This window comes from Arachis hypogaea, chromosome 13 (genome assembly GCF_003086295.3).
Source record: "Arachis hypogaea cultivar Tifrunner chromosome 13, arahy.Tifrunner.gnm2.J5K5, whole genome shotgun sequence".
NCBI lineage: Eukaryota > Viridiplantae > Streptophyta > Magnoliopsida > Fabales > Fabaceae > Arachis > Arachis hypogaea.
Window position 1 is genome coordinate 106,707,785 of NC_092048.1, and position 17,345 is coordinate 106,725,129.

The following is a 17,345-nucleotide window of genomic DNA, read 5'->3' on the forward strand; positions in this document are numbered from 1 at the left end:
TTAAAATAAAAAATTTAAAATTTTTATTAATAATAATTTTAACATATATTTTTAAGATATATAATAATTAAAATTTAAATTTAAACTTAAAATAAAATAGCTAAAAACATAACACTTACACAACTTAGATTTTTTTGTTATGAAAAATTTTCACCATTTATGATGTACTATTAATAACAATGATCGAGTCAAATATAACACTTACCTAAACATATAAACATAGAGGGTTAATACTTAAATTCGTCCCTGAAAGATCACGCGATCTTTATTTTCGTCCTCGAATGATTTTTTTAATCAAATTAGTCCCTAAAAGATAAAATGTAAGTCAAATTAGTCCTTCTGTCAGAAAGTGCCACGTGGCACACTTGACATGTAAAAAAATTTTTAATAGTCAAAATAGTCTTTGAAAGTCTAAATATAAGTCATTTTCATCTCTCAAATTTTAAAAATTAGTCAAACTAGTCCTTATATAATTTTTTTATTTTTTCTTCATAATATTAAATTTAAAATATTTTTTGATACTACTAATTTTAATAGAAATGTAATTGACAAACAAAACATTAGTAATCGTATCTTTTTCTTCTTAAAAATTTTTTCAATAAAATTATCTCGCTCCTTTAATTCTTCTCAAAATCTCTCTTGTTCTTTTCTATTCTAAAACCTTTATCTTACACTATGATATTTTGCTGGAATATATATATATACTCAAAATTAAAATGTATGTATTTATTAACCTAAACAAAGTTATATGCTCAAAATTAAAATTTATGTATGTTAAAATAAACAAAGTTATATCACTATTTTTTTCTACTACATCTTTTTTTTCCATTATGATATTACATCCTATATGTAAGTAATACCATTACATCCTATATGTACGTTATACCATTACATCCTATATGTTTTAAAAAAATGTAGTAGAAAAAAATAGTGGTACAACTTTATTTAGTTTAACATACATAAATTTTGATTTTGAGCATATAACTTTATTTAGGTAATAAATACATACATTTTAATTTTGAGTATATATATATTCCAGCAAAATGTAATAATGTAAGAAAAATGTTTTAGAATAGAAAAGAATAAGAGAGATTTTGAGAAGAATTAAAGGAGAGAGATAATTTTATTGAAAAAATTTTTAAGAAGAAAAGATACGATTACTAATGTTTTGTTTAGTATAAAAAAATATTTCAAATTTAATATTATGAAGAAAAAATAAAAAAAATTATATAAGAACTAGTTTGACTAATTTTTAAAATTTGAGGGACGTCTGGACTTTCAAAGACTATTTTGACTATTAAAAATTTTTTTACATGTCAAGTGACACGTGGCATGCCACGTGGCACTTTCTGACAGAAAGACTAATTTGACTTATATTTTATCTTTCAGGGACTAATTTGATTAAAAAAATCATTCGAAGACGAAAATGAAGATCGCGTCATCTTTCAGGGACGAATTTGAATATTAACCCTTATTAATTATGGTTTTCTTTTTTCAGAAAAAGGATAGGGTTCTGCAGTTAAGGCTTAAGAGTGTTCTTGGTTGGGGTGAAAAGTTTCATCTGAAAAAGACTTGTGCCAGTGTGGCACGAAGAAGAAAGAGATTTGCATTGCAAGTTGCGTTTTTGCACTGGCTTGAGATTGAAGAATGGAAAGAAGTATCAATTTAATTTTGATATATTTATAATATAAAATATGTTATAGAATATTGTTAAAATTGAATTGAAGAAGTGTATGAATATCCAAACAAGGATAGAATTTGACTGAAATGGAAAAAAATCTAATCTAAAAAACTAAAATAGAAATATGAGAATAGTGACACGTAAGGCAGAGGAAGCATGAGTCACCAACCTTGCTCTTTTAAATATTCAACAGACGCCAACTTCAATGCGCTCTCCTCTCTACTCTTCGCACAAAGCGGGAACTCATATACAACCGCCTCTACCACCCCTTCCGCCGTTAACCACCCATACTTCCTCTGCCTCGGGACCGTTACTTCTTCAACATGCTGCACTCTTACGCTTTCTTACTTATCCATCACAACACATAACACCCAACAATCATAAATTAAACTTGTTTTGTGTAGGCTTCTCTGTGCGATCAAAAAAGAAAGAGTACAAAGTTGAACGATCAGAAGATCAGAGTGATGGAACAGAAAAGCATTCTGCTATCTGCGATCGGTGTTGGGGTTGGAGTGGGAGTGGGACTTGGATTGGCCTCTGGACAAGGAGTTGGAATATGGGGAGCTACCACATATTCCTCAAACGCCATAACCGCTGAGAAGATAGAACAGGAAATGCTACGACAAGTTGTTGATGGAAGAGAAAGCACTGTCACTTTTGATAAATTCCCTTATTATCTCAGGCAAACCTCTTTCCCTTCTATCTTTCTCCCTTATTTAGATTTGATTGTCATGCACTGTTTGTTTGTTTTGTCCTCATATTACACGAATGAATGTTGTCATCTCGTGGCGTTATTGTAATACCGCCCTTCTTTAATTTTCTTTAAGAGGATATATAACTGTTTGATATAACTAACAAGACTGCACCATAATAGCGGAATAAGTGACAATGATTAACAGAGATGAGTTCTTTATATATCTGAGGCGGTTTTTATTTATATTACAGTGAGCAGACAAGGGTTTTGCTGACAAGTGCTGCTTATGTCCATTTAAAGCATGCCGAGGTTTCCAAGTATACTCGAAATCTTGCCCCTGCAAGCCAAACTATTCTGCTTTCAGGGCCAGCAGGTTAGTTTGAGATTCAAATGGTTTCGTGTTTTTATTGTCATCATCTTTGTCAGGCTAACTTCATCTCCCTTCTATCTTTTTCCAGAACTCTATCAACAGATGCTTGCAAAGGCTTTGGCACATTACTTTGAGGCCAAGTTGCTTCTTTTAGATTTAACTGACTTTTCATTGAAGGTGACTGCATCAATTCCCTTCTCCCCAATTTGACTCATTTCTACTTACCCTCTTACTTTAGTACATAAGCATTGGTATTTCATCGCTGCAGATTCAGAGTAGATATGGCTTTGGAAATCAAGAATCTGTAAGCCTTTCCTAGTTTATCATTTTACTGCTTTGTTCAGGATTCTGTTTCTATCACAGAGAGAAACATGATGTTTCTTACTGGGCTGAACCTAACTTTTGTCTACATGGTGTGTAGTCTTTCAAAAGATCCACCTCAGAGTCGACCTTGGAGCGATTATCAGACCTATTTGGCTCATTTTCAATCTTTCAACAGAGGGAGGAACCTAAAGGTACAATACAAATAAGAAGAAGAGAGGACAGGCTCATAAAAGAGAGTAAGAAGAATTATCCTATAAGTAATCGAGTGTGAGAGCTGAATTGAAAGGTTCATGTTTGGTTTGGGAAGAGATCATAGACCTTTTCAAATGAATGGAAAGCGAATCTACTTCCATTAAGTGATTTATTAGAGAATCGAAAACAGACAATCTTGAAGACTATTCGAAATTCAGACATAGTTTTTAGGGATTGGCGGCTTACCCTACCATCAACAGTTTTTCATATTTCATTAATTAACCAAGTATGCTAGTGGTTCATTCTTTTGAACTTACTACTTCACTGGCTGGGGGAATTTGATTGCAGGCAGAATACATAGGCAGAGCAGCGGAGCGGACCTACAATCAATGTAAGAACACAAATTCTACGCATTAGGAGAACAAGGTATGTTGTTTACATTATATCTGACTACTTGCATCTTGGTCCGCAGGGGGACTGAAGCATCTTGCAATCCTCCAAAGCTCCGCAGGAACGCTTCTTCGTCGTCAAATATTAGCACCCTTGGTTTGCAAAGCAATCATACAAATCCAGGTTACTTCAAGAAATTCTGTACTAATATGCATTTCATATTTATTCTGAGAGCGCCGTTTTTTCTCTTCCTTTTATGATTTGTCATGCTCTTCATTTTCCTTTCAGCTCCTCTGAAACGCACAACTAGCTGGTCTTTTGATGAAAAGCTTCTTATACAGTCTCTTTACAAGGTAATGAATGTTACATCTATATGGAGATTTCAGAAGCTCTTTTTTGGAGTTAACCATATCCTCCAGGGAGACATTGATTTGAGAGTTGGATGCTTTACCTGCAGGTTCTGGTTTTTGTGTCTAAGACCTACCCTATTGTGCTATATCTGCGTGACGTTGATAAGTTGATATATAGATCACAAAGGATATATAACTTGTTCCAAAAGATGTTGAAGAAACTATCTGGACCAATACTGATTCTTGGTTCACAAGTTCTTGATTCTAGTAATGACTATGAAGAGGTAGATGACCGGCTTAACTCACTCTTCCCGTACACCATAGAAGTCAAGCCCCCAGACGATGAATCTCATCTTGTCAGCTGGAAGTCTCAGTTGGAAGAGGATATGAAGAAGATACAAGTTCAGGATAACAAGAACCATATCATGGAAGTGCTTGCAGCCAATGACCTTGTTTGTGAAGACCTGGATTCAATCTGTGTTGCTGACACAATGGTTCTCAGTAACTACATAGAAGAGATTATTGTCTCGGCGCTTTCTTACCACTTGATGAAAAGCAAAGACCTTGAATACAGAAATGGGAAACTTGTTATTTCTTGCAATAGGTGAGTGGCAGTTACGTAAACTATCTGAATCTAAATTGGATTTACTTACTACTTATTTTGTTGTTTGTAAAACAGTTTATCCCATGCCTTGGGTATATTCCACAAGGGAAAACTCATTGGAAAAAACACATCGAAATTGGAAGATCAAGCTGTTAAATCTGAGGTTGGTACTACCACATGATTTTGAAATAATTTCCTATCAAGTACTAATTTGTGTGTCTGATGTTCTTCGTTCTGGTCATGTCATCCGAACGTGAAGGTGCCAAAAGGGGAAGAAAGTGTTACAAACCCAGAAGCAAAGTCTGAAGATGCTGCTCCTGTAAAAAAGCCTGGAGCAGAAGCATCAAAGGAAGAAGGGGAAAAATCAGTTGCATCATCAAAAGCTGCTGTAAGTGCATGTGATGAATCTCCTCTCCTCACTTTTCAGTTTGAGCATTTTGTTCATTAATTAATTGCAGGAAGTTCCTCCGGATAACGAGTTTGAGAAGCGAATAAGACCCGAGGTGATACCAGCAGATGAGATAGATGTGAAGTTCTCTGATATTGGTGCCTTAGAAGAGACGAAAGAATCCCTCCAAGAACTGGTAATGCTTCCTCTTCGAAGGCCAGACCTCTTCACCGGAGGACTTTTGAAGCCTTGCAGAGGAATATTGCTATTTGGACCTCCAGGCACCGGCAAGACAATGCTGGCTAAGGCCATTGCGAAGGAGGCCGGGGCAAGTTTCATCAATGTGTCCATGTCCACCATCACTTCAAAATGGTTTGGCGAAGACGAGAAGAACGTTCGGGCTTTATTCACGCTTGCAGCCAAGGTGTCCCCCACCATTATATTTGTGGATGAGGTCGATAGCATGCTTGGCCAAAGGACTAGAGTTGGGGAGCACGAAGCCATGCGGAAAATCAAGAATGAATTTATGGCACATTGGGATGGCCTTATGACCAAACCAGGGGAGCGCATCCTTGTTCTTGCTGCAACCAATAGGCCATTTGACCTCGATGAAGCTATTATTAGGCGATTCGAAAGGAGGCATGCCAACTAATACCTCTTATTCTTCACTTTATAGTGTTGAGCTCTTTCGTTTCAAAAGGAAAAATGATGGAGTGATTTGAATTTCTATGATAATGCAGAATTATGGTGGGGCTGCCATCTGTGGAGAATAGGGAGAAGATTCTGAGGACTTTATTGGCCAAAGAGAAGGTGGATGATGAACTTGACTTTAAGCAACTAGCAACTATGACAGAAGGATACACTGGGAGCGATATAAAGGTTTTTACTATCTCCTCCTCCTCCTGCTTCTGAATTCTGAATTGTGAATTCTGATTCCCCAACTTGTCAACGCAGAATCTGTGCACAACTGCTGCATATCGGCCTGTGAGAGAGCTAATTCAGCAAGAGAGGCTCAAGACTCTGGTAACTCTCACATTCTATTCAATACATTTCTTGAATCGTGAATTATTATGCGTTCATTGTTATAACGGTGTTCACAGGAGCAAAAGCAGAAAGCGGTTACAACACGAGAAGGGAAAGAAGCAAGAGAAGAGAAGCAAGAAAGAGTGATTAGCCTTAGGGCATTGAATATGCAGGACTTGAAGGAGGCAAAGGCTCAGGTAACGCACTTGGCAACACTAGTTAGTCTCGGTGATTGTGATCTACTTCTTGATGATGATGATGATGATTATTATTATTAGGTTGCTGCAAGCTTTGCGGCGGAGGGGGCTGGAATGAGCGAGTTGAAGCAGTGGAACGAGTTGTACGGAGAAGGCGGCTCAAGAAAGCAGCAGCACTTGACTTACTTTCTCTGATAAACACATCACATCCAATTCCCTAGTTAGTTACTTCTACATATATAGTGTACTCTACTCTCTCTTCGCAGTTTGTAGAAGATCAGATCGCGCCCGCGCCCTTGTTATTTTTTATTAATTATTAGTGTATGATCGAATCAGACGCTTGCTGCTGTTATCTCCTTAAAAACTACCAGTGAATACATTAAAATAAAATAGTTACCTACACTTGGTCACCTCTCATGAAATAAAATACCAATCAATTCTCTTTGCTTTAGCTTTAGCATCTCTTTTAGGAGATTTAATTCTCTCAGTAATTCTTTTTTATGATTTAATCAGTTATTAAATTATTTATATTAAGGTATGTTAGGATTTTTTTTTTAATTAGGTGATTTTTTTAGATCTCTTCAAGAATTAAAAGTAATTGGATGGTTGGATTATTTTATTTTATCTATTAATTATATTTGCGTATAATGATATAAAATTTATTTTATTTGTTATGTTAAAATATTTTTATTTAAAAAAACTTGTCGAACATATTAAAATTGTTGGGTTAGTTAATAGGGTAAAATAATACATAGAATTTATAGATATGAAATTAAACAGAACTAAACAGATAACAATAAAAATTATAATATGGCTAAATTGTAAAGATTATAATTTTCTTAAAAATATATATAAAAATTTATAATTTTTTTATATTTGATAAAAATTTTGTAATTTTACATAAAATATAAGAGATCTTACTAATTTTTAATTTTTTAATTCATTAATTTTATGTTAAATTTGGCATATCTAATATTACAACTAAATTTTTTTATTTATATAATAATACTTTACATTTATGTAAAAAATACACGGATATTATCCAAGTCTTTTTTGCTATACACGTCTCCTCTAATCTCCAAACGTAAATCTTGTATGACCTTTGCTCAACGTAAATTTGCTGCTGCAACCTAAACCTTTTTATCTGCTTGCGTTTTTCTTTCTTTTCTCTTTTTTTTCTTCTTCTTCTTCTTTGCTCGCGTTATAGGCTTTATCGTTCTCCTCTGTTCGCGTTTTCTTTCTTATTCTTCTTCTTCTTCTCTACTCGCGTTCTTCGTTATGGATCTAGATTGACTTCAATGTAATATATAAGCTTCGTTCTTCTTCTTCTTTTTTTTTTGAAGTAAACAAGAGCTCAACACAAAAGGGTGGAGCAACAGAAAGAGAAGTAACAAAGACAACTCAAAGTACAACCAGTCATCGAACAACACATAAAATAGAGCACCTTCTAGTCATCTTCGGCATTGCCATCAACAACCAAAAGGTTCACCACCACTCCACTCATCAGAAAGCATAAAGGATCTGTTAATAATATCCCCCACACCTGAGCCTTGATTATTGAAAACTCTATCATTTCTCTCTAGCCAAACTGCCCAGATGACAGCAAAGAATCCAATCAACCACCGCTTCCTCTCATTCTTTTGTTGTGAAGCATTCGTCCAACTCTCAAAGTGCTGCTTTAATGTGGCTGGCACAGTCCAAGCCTTTCCAAGAGCGAACAACCAAGCGTACCACACCTGCCAAGTGAGCTCACAACTAATAAATAGATGGAAGGCAGACTCAACATCCTTACAGCAAAAAACACAGATATTATCCAGCTGGTCAATGACACCTAATCTGCACAGTCTTTCCTTAGTATTTACCCTTTCAACCAATACAAACCAGGCAAATAACTCAACCCGTGACGGTACGAAGCCCCTCCAAATAGCACTAGTGAAGCTATAACTTGTTATTTCCTCTGGGAGAACTGCTGCATGCATCACCTGCACAAAGGAGTTAGTCGTAAAAATACCAGTTTTATCAAATTTTCAGATCACCCTGTCCTCTCTCTCATGTGTTAGGCTGATTGACTGCAGGACTTCATGGAGCTGGTTTAAAAGTTCCAATTTCCATTGAAATAACTCTCTCCTCCATTGGATACTCCATATCCAAGCTAAGCCATCCCAAAACCCGCAGTCCCCTATAACCGATCCTTTCAGGTTTGAAACCGAGAAGAGTCTTGGAAAAGTATCTTGCAACCTACCACTAGGCAACCAGACGTCCTCCCAGAACCGGATTGTTTTGCTATTCCCAACATCCATAGCCAAACCTCTGATCATCATTTCCCTAATTTGCGGCTCCCTTATTTGAAGCTGACAGATATCCTTCCACGGACCCTCCCTTGGGGGAATAGGCTGACCGCACAGCATCTGAGAAGGGTTCATGCTATTACAAGAGCACACAACTCTCTTCCACAAGGGACAGTCCTCTTTCGAAAATCTCCACCACCACTTAAATAGAAGAGCGGTATTCCTGATCATTGCATCTCCCACTCCCAATCCACCCGCCTTCCGAGGAGCCATCACAACCTCCCATCTCACTAGTGGCATGCCCACCTTGCCATCCTCCTTATTCCACAAGAACCGTCTTTGTAAAGAGATCAACTTCTCCGCTACTGCCTTCGGCATCTTATACAAGCTGAGATAGTATATAGGCAAGCTATTGAGGACAGATTTAATGAGTACTAACTTGCCCGCTTTATTGAGCGTCCTAGCTTTCCACAAACTCAACTTTTCTTCCACCTTTTCAATCACTGGTTTCCAGGTCTTCACTAATCTCGGATTCGCTCCCAAAGAAATGCCAAGGTATCGGACTGGTAAAGTGTCTTCCTTGCATCCCAACAAATAACACATCTGCTGCGTCCATCCCTGGTCACAATTAATTGGAATGAAACTTGACTTCTCAAAATTAATACGCAACCCCGACATCGCCTCGAAGCAGCGGAGCAGCCGCTGGTAGTTCCTAATAGTCTCTTCCTCCGGAGGGCAGAAGAGTATAGTATCATCCGCAAACTGCAAGTGCGACAGTTCAATGTTATCCCGTCCGACCAACAGTGGAGAAATGCACCCATTCCTTACTGCCTCTCCGATCATTCGATGAAGAACATCAACAACTAGCACAAACAGAAAGGGAGACAGAGGGTCTCCTTGCCGTAGACCCCTTTCCATGTTGAATGGCTTAGAGGGGGACCCGTTTATAAGCACCGACATAGACGCAGAGCAAACACACTCCTTGATCCACCCCCGCCATTTCTGGCCAAATCCCATCTTCTGCAAGACTATGTCCACAAAACTTCATTTGACCCGATCATAAGCTTTTTGGAAGTCCAGTTTAATTATGGCCGATCTCCTTTTTCTTGACTTAACCCACTGCACAGTTTCACAGGCGATCAATGCCCCATCATGAATTCTTCTGCCCTGCACAAAAGCACTCTGGGTCTCACCTACTAATCCTGGCATCACATTCCGCATCCTCCGAACTAACACCTTCGAAATGACCTTGTATACACAACCCACCATACTAATTGGGCGCAAATCTTTTATTTCTGTTGCCCCAACAAATTTTGGCGCCAACGCCACCCAAGTAACATTCGAATCCCTAGGCAGCACAGTTGAACGGAAAAATCCCATCACTGCTTCAATGAATTCCTTGCCAACTGTGTCCCAACACTTCTTAATGAAGTTCATGTTATATCCATCACACCCGGGTGCTTTTGATGATTCACAATCCCACACAGCACTCTTTATTTCTTCAGCGGTTGGCATCAATTCCAGCCCTGTGGCCTCTTCTTCAGTTATCTGCCTTACCAACCCATCCCGAAACCCTATATTAGGAGAAGGCTCCTGATGGTACAAGTCCTTATAGAAGTCTCGTATAGCAACCTTGATCCTGGATTGATTCCTCACTAACCTTCCATGGATCCTCAATGCATCAATCCGATTGTTCCTCCTCCTTGCCGAGGCTATATTGTGGAAGTACCTAGTATTTTTGTCCATCTCCTTAGCATGTCTGGATCGGGACATCTGCTTCCAGTGAATCTCCTTCCTGATATACCATGTCTTACAGGAGCTCACAAGCGCCTTCCTCCGAGCTTCCGCTGTTTCATCATACACTCCATTACTCACCAATTCATCCACTTTTCTAATCTCCTCTTCAAGCCGATTAATCCTCATGTCCATATCTCTAAAATTTTCTCTGTGCCATTTGCTTAGTGGGCCCTTCATCGTCTTCAGCTTTTCCAAGAATTGAGCTTCCCCTAAGTTCCTCCACTCCTCCTTCACCATCCTCAGAAAGCCACCATGAGTAAACCAAGAATCCAGACTTCGAAACGGCCTTGGGCCCCCTGCCATCCTCGCAACATCCATAATCAGGGGACAATGATATGACAAGCCTCTTGGTCCTCCTCGTTGCCTTGTTTCAGGAAACTCTTCTAACCACTCCAAACTCACCAGAACTCTGTCGATGCGACTACATGACTGGCCCCTGAACCATGTGAATCTACGATCAGACAAGGCTAGATCCACTAACTCCATATCTTGAATCCAAAATTTAAAGTCTGCTGCAGACACTGGCAGAGAAGTAGTCCCTTTCCTGTCCTCTATCTGTACAATCTCATTGAAATCCCCCATAAAGCAAACAGGAACTTGACATAATCCAGAGATGAAGCTCAACTCCTCCCACAGAACAAGCTTTTCCTCCCTAACATGCTCGCCATACACTAAACAGAAGGCACACCGAAAATTATTTTTTACCAACACTCCTTCCACACATAACCACCTCCCCCCTTTATAACAGTTACTTAAATTAAACACCGATGCATCCCACATCAACAGTAGACCACCAGAAGTTCCCTCTGCTTCCACAAACTCCCAGGCCATTCCATCATTACCCCACAGTTGCACAACATCAAATTTAGTCAGGACCTCTTTTTTTGTCTCTAGCAAACCTAACATATGCAAATTAAATTTCCGCCTAAAGTTCTTCACCATGCTAACCTTTCCAACTCCCGCCAACCCCCTGACATTCCAAGATGAAAAATTCATTTTAAACTAAATGTACACACCTTTTTTCGATTTTTTGGATGACTTCTTCTGACTTTCTCCTTATGCTTCGCCTGTTTTTTCCTCAATGCTATTGCCTCATTCTGTTCCTGAAGAATCAACATAATATCATCTTCCTCATCGTATGGCACAGCTCCAGATTCCATAGCTAGGTTCCAAGCCTTCCTGTTTTCATCCATGTCTTCCGCCCGTTTAATGGTAGACGTTTCAGAACCAGCCTCACTCTCCGCATCAACTCGGGATTTCCCCAGTTCGGCCAACACTCCTCCCGTCCCTTCGTTCTCCACTGCCACTGTCTTCTCTAAACCGGAATCACCCCTTGTCTGCTGCCTGTCCGCAACCCCCAATTCACCAGTTACAGTACACCACGCCTCACCTTCATCCACGGCTGCCTCTGCTACAACCATCTCACCTTCCCTCCCGAGGTTAATAAGTCCCACCCCCAGCGTAAGCGGTCGTTCATCAACAGTCAAAGGGTCCAGTGGCGATGAAATCCGCGCCCCACCGTCAGCTTGGTTCATGGCCGAACTACCCTCTTCCCCTGAATCCTTCCGGCGCCCTGGTCCCCCGCATTCCCCCGTGGCATCAACGACAGCCCCTTGCTCCAAGAAGGCTCCCTTTCGAATTTCCTGCCCAGCCCTGCCATCAACGGCGTGCACACCGTCTCGAAGGGTCTTTCTGATTTCAGTCCTCGTAACCCTTCTCGCCCAGTCACCGGGTCGGGTCTTGCAAGGCCGCTGCTCCAAGCCACCAACAGGTTGGGCCACCTCCTGCCTTCCCTCTATGACATCGTGTGGACTAGAAAGCTTTAAGCCCAAAAGAAGTTCCTTACCGTTGGAGAAATCGTTTTGGGCCCCAAACCCATTAGGATAGGAACAGACCACACTAAGGCCCACATTCCTCTTAGCATTACTTGTTACCTCTCCTTCATCAGCTCTCTGCCCACCAAGAAGGTCCCATATAACTGTTCTTTCTGAATCAGCAACTGCACCGTTATCAGGGGATCCCGCAATATCCGCGTGTGACACACTATGATCAACCTCCTTAATTATAGGCCCTACCGTTTTAGAATTTAAAAGTTCGGTACTCCACTCATTTAATTCTTCCAATGATATTATAACTCTACCCTTACTCTGCGCGTCCTCCCTTTTCGGCGTCAGCAAGACCTCCGCCGCTGCATCCCCTCTGCCCCGCTGCCCATGAGCACAACTATCATCAACAAAAGTTGATCGACCCATAAAATCAGAGCTCTCTCCGATGAAGATTCCCCGATTCCATTCTACCATACCATTCATAGTACAGTCCAACGAAGTAGAACCCCCGCTCCCCACCTTTGAAACAATCACGTGAAATCTAGCCGTACCTACACAGACGCAAATCTTTTCACGAATGACATCAAACCCGCTTGTATCAATCAAAACCCGGCCAGCGTTGAACGACGAGCATGAAGTAGTGCCTTGATCACATCCCACTACGTCTCCCCACTGTGCACCAATCAACCGGAACATATCTTCTGACCAGACATGTAGCGGGACACCAATGCATTCAAGCCATACCCTTCTCTTGTCAATCCGATTATTCTCACTCCATCGTTCTACTTGGGAGAAGACCTTCAACAGACCATCGATGTTAAGAGTGAGTGCCTCGGCCGCACTATGCGCACTATCAAACACTAACAATGCTTTGTAAGCCCCCAACTCACACACCTTTACTACGTTAGGCCATTCTGTTCGAACTATGGTGTTCAATAATCGGAAGTCAATAGCCTGCATGGTGCTCCCAACAATACTCCTTTGCAACCAGTCCCAGTTCTTCTCTGCCACCAATGCATGTATTTCCTTCATCCCCAGTCTCTCTGTATCATTCAACACACAATTACCGTGATTAGCAGGCTCCACTTCCAAAGCTTTGCTCCCAGTCGGGTGATCCTGGGTCTTAGCAAAACGTCTCCCTTGATCATCCATCATTGCTTTCCACGGATTCCCATTGACACCATGAGACTTCCCACTATCAACTTCCTTAGTCCTAGAGTCCCTCCTTGTGCCTTCGCTTTCCAGTGCCTTCTTCCCCGTGGAGATATCCCTCCTGTATTTAGCCTCTCCTACAAAAATCTCCTTCCCCCGTAAGCATAGGTGATTCATCTCTGAGATGGCTTTCAAAGCTCCTCCCTTTGTGGTATATCTAATGAAAGCAAACAGATAGATCGCTCCACCCCTCAGCTTCTTGGCCAGGTAAATGTCATTGATCCTCCCCGTCCATGCAAACAAACGAAACAATTCCTGCTTCGAGATGTCCCCCGGTAGCCTGTCTACAAAAACGGTAAAAGAATCCCGTTCCAACCGAAAAAACTCGTCTCGGTTCCACACCCTTGGATCGTTGCCATGATACTGCACCTGCCTAAACCCATCTCGGCTAGTGGTTCCCCACCCCTCTCTCACTCTCCCTCTCATACTACCTCCACAAGTTAGAAAGATTCTTCTATATGTGTATATTCTCCTGTTTTTAGTTCTTCTTCTTCTTCTTCTTCTTCTTCTTCTTCTTCTTCTTCTTCTTCTTCTTCGATCTGGACTTTTGAATTGAAACATGAATGAATCAACTTCAAATCAGTTGATGAGAGCGATTTGGATTATTCTTCCCAAAAGAATCAAGCTGATGAGGTTTGAATTATTCAATTTTGAATTGAATTTAATGGAATGCAATTGCTAATTTTATTTGAATTGAATTGAATAGATGTGGGTATTTTGAATCTAAATTGAATTGATATCAAAATTGTAGACAGAAGTGTTTCAAATTTGATTTTGTATAATAGATTATGTTTCGTTACTCAGTACTACACAATTGTTTCACCATGGGTATGTGTTTCGGTTCATCATGCAGAAAGCTGTTTGAATTTGATTTTATATAATGGATTATGTTTTGTTCACTCAGTATTACACAATTGTTTCACCATAATGACGTTTTCGGTTCATATGCAGAAAGATGTTTGAATCTGAATTTATGTAATGGATAATGTGTCATTCATCTAGTTTTATACTATTGTTTCACCATAACAACATGTTCAGTTCATTCTGCAAACCATGTGTGTTGTGGATGAACAATTTGTGCCAAATGTCGGGATACTTTTCAAGACATTAGAAAAAGCTGGAAAGTTCTACAAAAATTATTCCAAACTTGCCGATTTTTCTACCAAAATAAGGAACACGACTCAGGACGGAGACAAGATTAAGAATCAACTAATTTTATGCAGCAGAGAGGGGAGGTGGAAATCCAAGATATCTCCTACTCTGAAGACAAATCTCTCAGCCGGCATAAACTGTCCAGCCAGGATATACGTACACATATTGAAGAACGTGGGTCTCTATATAATTTCCAAAGTTGTTTTGAATCACTCACATCCTTGCTGTCCAGACCGGACAGAGATGCTCAAATAACACAGGGAGCTAAGCATGTTCGTGCATCGCAGCATTGAAACCAACGAGGAAGCCGGAATCAGACCCAGCAAAATCTATCAATCATTCGTAGCAGCAGCTGGCAGTCACTGGAAACTAAGTTTTATAGAAAAAGACGTGAGGAATTACATCACACGGGAAGTACGGAATGTGTCTGAACAAGACGACGCTAAAGAATTTGGGAAGTACCTATTAAGAATGAAAGAGAAGAACTAAAATTTCTTTTTCGAGCTCAACCTCAAAGGTGATCACTCCATCAAACATGCATTCTGGGCCCATGCAAGAAGCAGGGCGGCATGCGAGTATTTTGGAGATGTCGTCGTTTCATTAGACACCACGTAAAACCCAAACAGATATTTGGTTCACCCAAAGTAAGTCTGTACGTTCACCATATGTACACATTTCGGTTCACCAATGTGTGAGAGTGTGCATTTATGCAGGTAAAATATGGTTTTTGGTTCTTTTGTGGCTGTTAATCACCACGATCAGTCGACACTTCTCGGATGCACGCTAATGAAAAATGAGGACATCAAATCATTCAAATGGCTATTCAAGTGTTGGCTCCGTTGCATGGGAGCCAAGGCACCAAAATTCTCACCGACCAATGCGCATCGATGCAAAGGGCCATTGAGATGTGCATGCCAACAACAATTCACCGCTGGTGCATCTGGCACATCATGAAAAAGATCCCAAACAAATTAAACGGCTACAAGCAACACGAAGAAATTGAACAAGAGATGAGCCACGTCATTTGGAACTCGTTCACAAAAGACGCATTTGACAGAAACTGGAATGATTTCATCACAAAGTTCGGTCTCGGAGGCAACGAGTGGCTCTCAGGTGACCTAGGTTTTAATTCGAATTATTTTCATGCCTTTACCTTTTGGGTCAAAACATGCACAGAGTTTGGTTTAGTACGGCTAATTAGTTTGGTTCATTCTGTAGAGCTGTACGAGGATCGGCATATATGGATTCCAATTTATCTGGATCACCACTTCTGGGTCGGGATGAGAAGCACACAAAGGAGCGAGAGCATGCACGCATTTTTCAACAAGTTCATCACACGCAACAGCTCCCTGAGGCAATTCGTGAAGCAATACGACAATTGCCTAGCAAGCAGAAAGCAAAGAGAGAGAGATTTCGACATTGAAGATTTTCACACCGTGATACCGTGCGCAACAAAATCAGCAATAGAGGTGCAGTTTCAACACGTGTATAGCCACGAGAAGTTTAGGGAAGTCCAAACACAATTCAGAGGAAAGGTGAATTGCATCACAAGATCAATGCATCTATCCTAGGTTTCACAACATACAAAGTTGTAGAGCAGATTTTCAACTCAGCATTCAACAAGTTTTTGGTCACCTACGATGCAGTATCATGAGAGGTAGCTATTCGAGTCAAGGGGCATATTGTGCCTCCATTCCCTGACCGTCCTAAGCTTTGAGCAAGTGGATAACGTGGCACTGAAATACATACTGGAGCGCTAGAGCAAGAACATAAAGAGGAGGCACACACACATCAAGAGCAGCCAAGATGAGCCTCTACTAGAGTCGAGAAGCAAGAGATTCAATGATTTGGTGTTTCATTCGCACAATATATACGAATTTGCATCAGAGTCCGAGGAGCTGACCGAAATTCTGCATCGGGCGTTTGACATTGTCATGGTTGAGATGCAAGAATATCAAGAGAGATGCAAAGGAAAAATCTTGTTATTCCACGAAGAAGCAACGTTGAGTGACGTGAACGACCTTCGAAGCCTGCCACGTGTCAGAACAAGAGGCTGGCCCAAGAACAGACTTGGATCAAACCTGGAAAAAGTCTCTAATGCCATGAAGAAAAATAAAAAGCCAGCTGACAAGCAGATAAATATCGGTCAAGAATTACCAAAAAGTTTATTTCCAAATCAAGTTGCACAGTATAGTCTCAACCGACGAGATTTTCGCTGGCTAAAGTTAAAATGTGTGTCACAAATAAAATCAATAACTAGGAGTAGAATCCCAGGTCGTCTTCCCTAGGAATTGACACAAGATGCACATTATTGGTTAGAATTTTCCTTGGAATTTTCAAAGTTGAGAGCAAGAAAAATAAATAACTAGAAATTAGAATAATAAATAACTAGCAAGAGTTGACAATTAATCAATATAAAAGGTCTTGGGTAGGGGTGAGAATCGGAATTTCTATCCTCATTGTCTTTTCCAAGTGTGATGGTAAAGGCTTATTGCTCTCACTTAGTTATCCTTTAACAATTGAAGGAAAGTCAAGTGAAACAATTAACTTTAGCTCACAAGTCTAGTCACTTCATGGAGAGAGATTAGAGTTGGTGAGGTTCAAGCTAATTAGCAATTTTCATTTACCAATTAACACTTAAGTATAACAACTCAAGAGGTTCTAATTACTCAACCCCAAACCAAGCAAGAAAATATATTCCATGATCATGGATGACATTTCCTCAAACACTTGGTGGGCAAAGATAAAAGACATGATGAAAGCGAGAACATAATCTAATTCAAATCACCACTAACAATAATCAACAATATTAGAACAAGCAATAACAATGGATATGAAAATAACTCAATGCATTAAC

The 17,345-nt window shown here is 39.9% G+C and overlaps 1 protein-coding gene across 3 annotated transcripts; it reads left to right on the forward strand.

The window, feature by feature from the left end:
- The first annotated feature begins 1,828 nt into the window (after positions 1-1,828).
- LOC112732544 (uncharacterized) lies at positions 1,829-6,664 on the forward strand. 3 transcript variants are annotated; one of them, XM_025781296.2, is made up of 16 exons: positions 1,829-2,363; positions 2,627-2,748; positions 2,834-2,922; positions 3,014-3,049; positions 3,167-3,260; positions 3,610-3,652; positions 3,734-3,834; positions 3,940-4,004; positions 4,109-4,605; positions 4,681-4,768; positions 4,865-4,993; positions 5,064-5,632; positions 5,734-5,872; positions 5,948-6,016; positions 6,094-6,213; positions 6,295-6,664. In XM_025781296.2, the coding sequence occupies exons 1-16, from the start codon at positions 2,146-2,148 to the stop codon at positions 6,406-6,408; spliced, it is 2,493 nt and encodes an 830-aa protein (XP_025637081.1). In that variant the 5' UTR covers positions 1,829-2,145; the 3' UTR covers positions 6,409-6,664. The 3 variants fall into 3 exon arrangements, with proteins under 3 accessions (XP_025637081.1, XP_025637078.1, XP_025637079.1); XM_025781293.2 differs by having other exon boundaries at positions 1,832-2,363; positions 3,167-3,305; XM_025781294.2 differs by having other exon boundaries at positions 1,832-2,363; positions 3,167-3,305; positions 6,106-6,213.
- Positions 6,665-17,345: the final 10,681 nt, after the last annotated feature.